Here is a 1,297-nt window from a genome sequence, read left to right on the forward strand (position 1 = left end):
GTATGAGCTGGGGACCGTGTTGCCGGCGGCTCGCACCCACCTCGGAAGTTCTTGATCAGCAGTTTCCTGGAGGCGGCCGGCCTGCCCCCGGGGGTCGCCGCCCTGCTCACACCGTTGGGGTGCCCGAGCAGCGCCGGCGAGGAGTTGGCTTTGCGCGAGTGCGGCGGCCGCTGCTCGGCCATCGCGGGGCCCGCTCCGCCTCCGGCTCCGGCTCCGGCTCCGGCTCCCGGTCCGGGCTCGTCAGCCGCGGCCTCGGCCTCTCCGTCACCCTCTGCCGGGTTGGAGCAGCCCCGATACCGCCGCTTGGCGCCCAGCGGCTGAGGGGGCGAGGAGGAGGAGCGGCTCCCCGCCTGGGCCTGGGCCTGGGCCTGGGGCTGGGCCTGGGGCTCGGCTCTCCGCTGCCGCTTCCTCGCCTGTCCCCCGGGCTCACTCACATCGGCGGCCGGCCTCTCCTCCTCCTCCTCGGGGATGCAGGGAGGAGCCGGAGCCCCCGCCGCCGGCCGCTGCATCAGCCGGGGGACGGGATCGGGATCGGGAGGTGCCCCCTTCTCCGCCTGCAGGACCCGGGCCCGGTTCTGGCCTCGGGGCCTTCACACCGGGACAGTCAAAGGAGGGGGGGGGGATAGACCGGAAACTGACACCTCTCACCCCCCCGTAACCCCTCACCCTGGAGACGGCCACTTCCGGCCTTCACACCGGGACAGTCAAAGGAGGGGGGGGACAACGGGCCGACAGACCGGAAACTGACCCCTCTCACCCTCCCGTGACCCCTCACCCTGGAGACGGCCACTTCCGGTTATGCGCTGGAGAGGAAGGTATCACCTTCCCCTCCCTCCTGTTGCCAGCAGAACGGTAAGGGGCTTTAAATCAGGGCCAATAAAGGGAGGGAGGGAAAGTTTCAGGAGCAAAAAACCATCTGGGTGTTATATGTACATGTGTATTACAGGAGAGTGAAGATTAGAGAGTGGTGCAGGTCAGGCAGCATCCAGGGAACAGGAGAATCGACGTTTCGGGCATTAGCCCTTCTTCAGGAATGAGGAAAGTTGGTCCAGCAGGCTAAGATAAAAGGTAGGGAGGAGGGACTTGGGGGAGGGGCGTCGGAAATGTGATAGGTGGAAAGAGGTCAAGGTGAGGGTGATAGGCCAGACTGGGGTGGGGGCGGAGAGGTCGGGAAGAAGATTGCAGGTTAGGAAGGCGGTGCTGAATTCGATGGATTTGACTGAGACAAGGTGGGGGGAGGGGAAATGAGGAAACTGGTGAAACCCGAGTTCATCCCTTGTGGTTGGAGGATTCCTAG

At 65.3% G+C, this 1,297-nt stretch overlaps 2 protein-coding genes across 11 annotated transcripts in view; one reads left to right on the forward strand and one right to left on the reverse strand.

Annotated features, from left to right (window-relative positions):
* LOC122554895 (cullin-4A-like) overlaps positions 1-735 on the reverse strand; it is a 57,052-nt gene extending 56,317 nt beyond the window's left edge. For 2 of the 5 annotated variants that reach the window (XR_006313111.1, XM_043700272.1), the window contains exon 1: positions 41-734. Coding sequence is in view for 4 of the 5 variants with exons in the window: in XM_043700272.1 (XP_043556207.1) it covers positions 41-509 (469 nt within the window). In the remaining variant the exon portion in view is untranslated. Of the gene's footprint in view, positions 1-40 lie in introns of all 5 variants that reach the window. The other 3 variants (XM_043700271.1, XM_043700270.1, XM_043700273.1) reach the window with 3 other exon arrangements.
* Positions 736-805: 70 nt separating this feature from the next.
* pcid2 (PCI domain containing 2) overlaps positions 806-1,297 on the forward strand; it is a 65,103-nt gene continuing 64,611 nt past the window's right edge. For 4 of the 6 annotated variants that reach the window (XM_043700278.1, XM_043700284.1, XM_043700283.1 and 1 more), the window contains exon 1: positions 806-852. The gene's annotated coding sequence lies outside the window, so the exon portion shown is untranslated. Of the gene's footprint in view, positions 853-1,014; positions 1,069-1,297 lie in introns of those variants that run through there. The other 2 variants (XM_043700285.1, XM_043700279.1) reach the window with 2 other exon arrangements.

This window comes from Chiloscyllium plagiosum, chromosome 12 (genome assembly GCF_004010195.1).
Source record: "Chiloscyllium plagiosum isolate BGI_BamShark_2017 chromosome 12, ASM401019v2, whole genome shotgun sequence".
In the NCBI taxonomy this organism is placed as follows: domain Eukaryota; kingdom Metazoa; phylum Chordata; class Chondrichthyes; order Orectolobiformes; family Hemiscylliidae; genus Chiloscyllium; species Chiloscyllium plagiosum.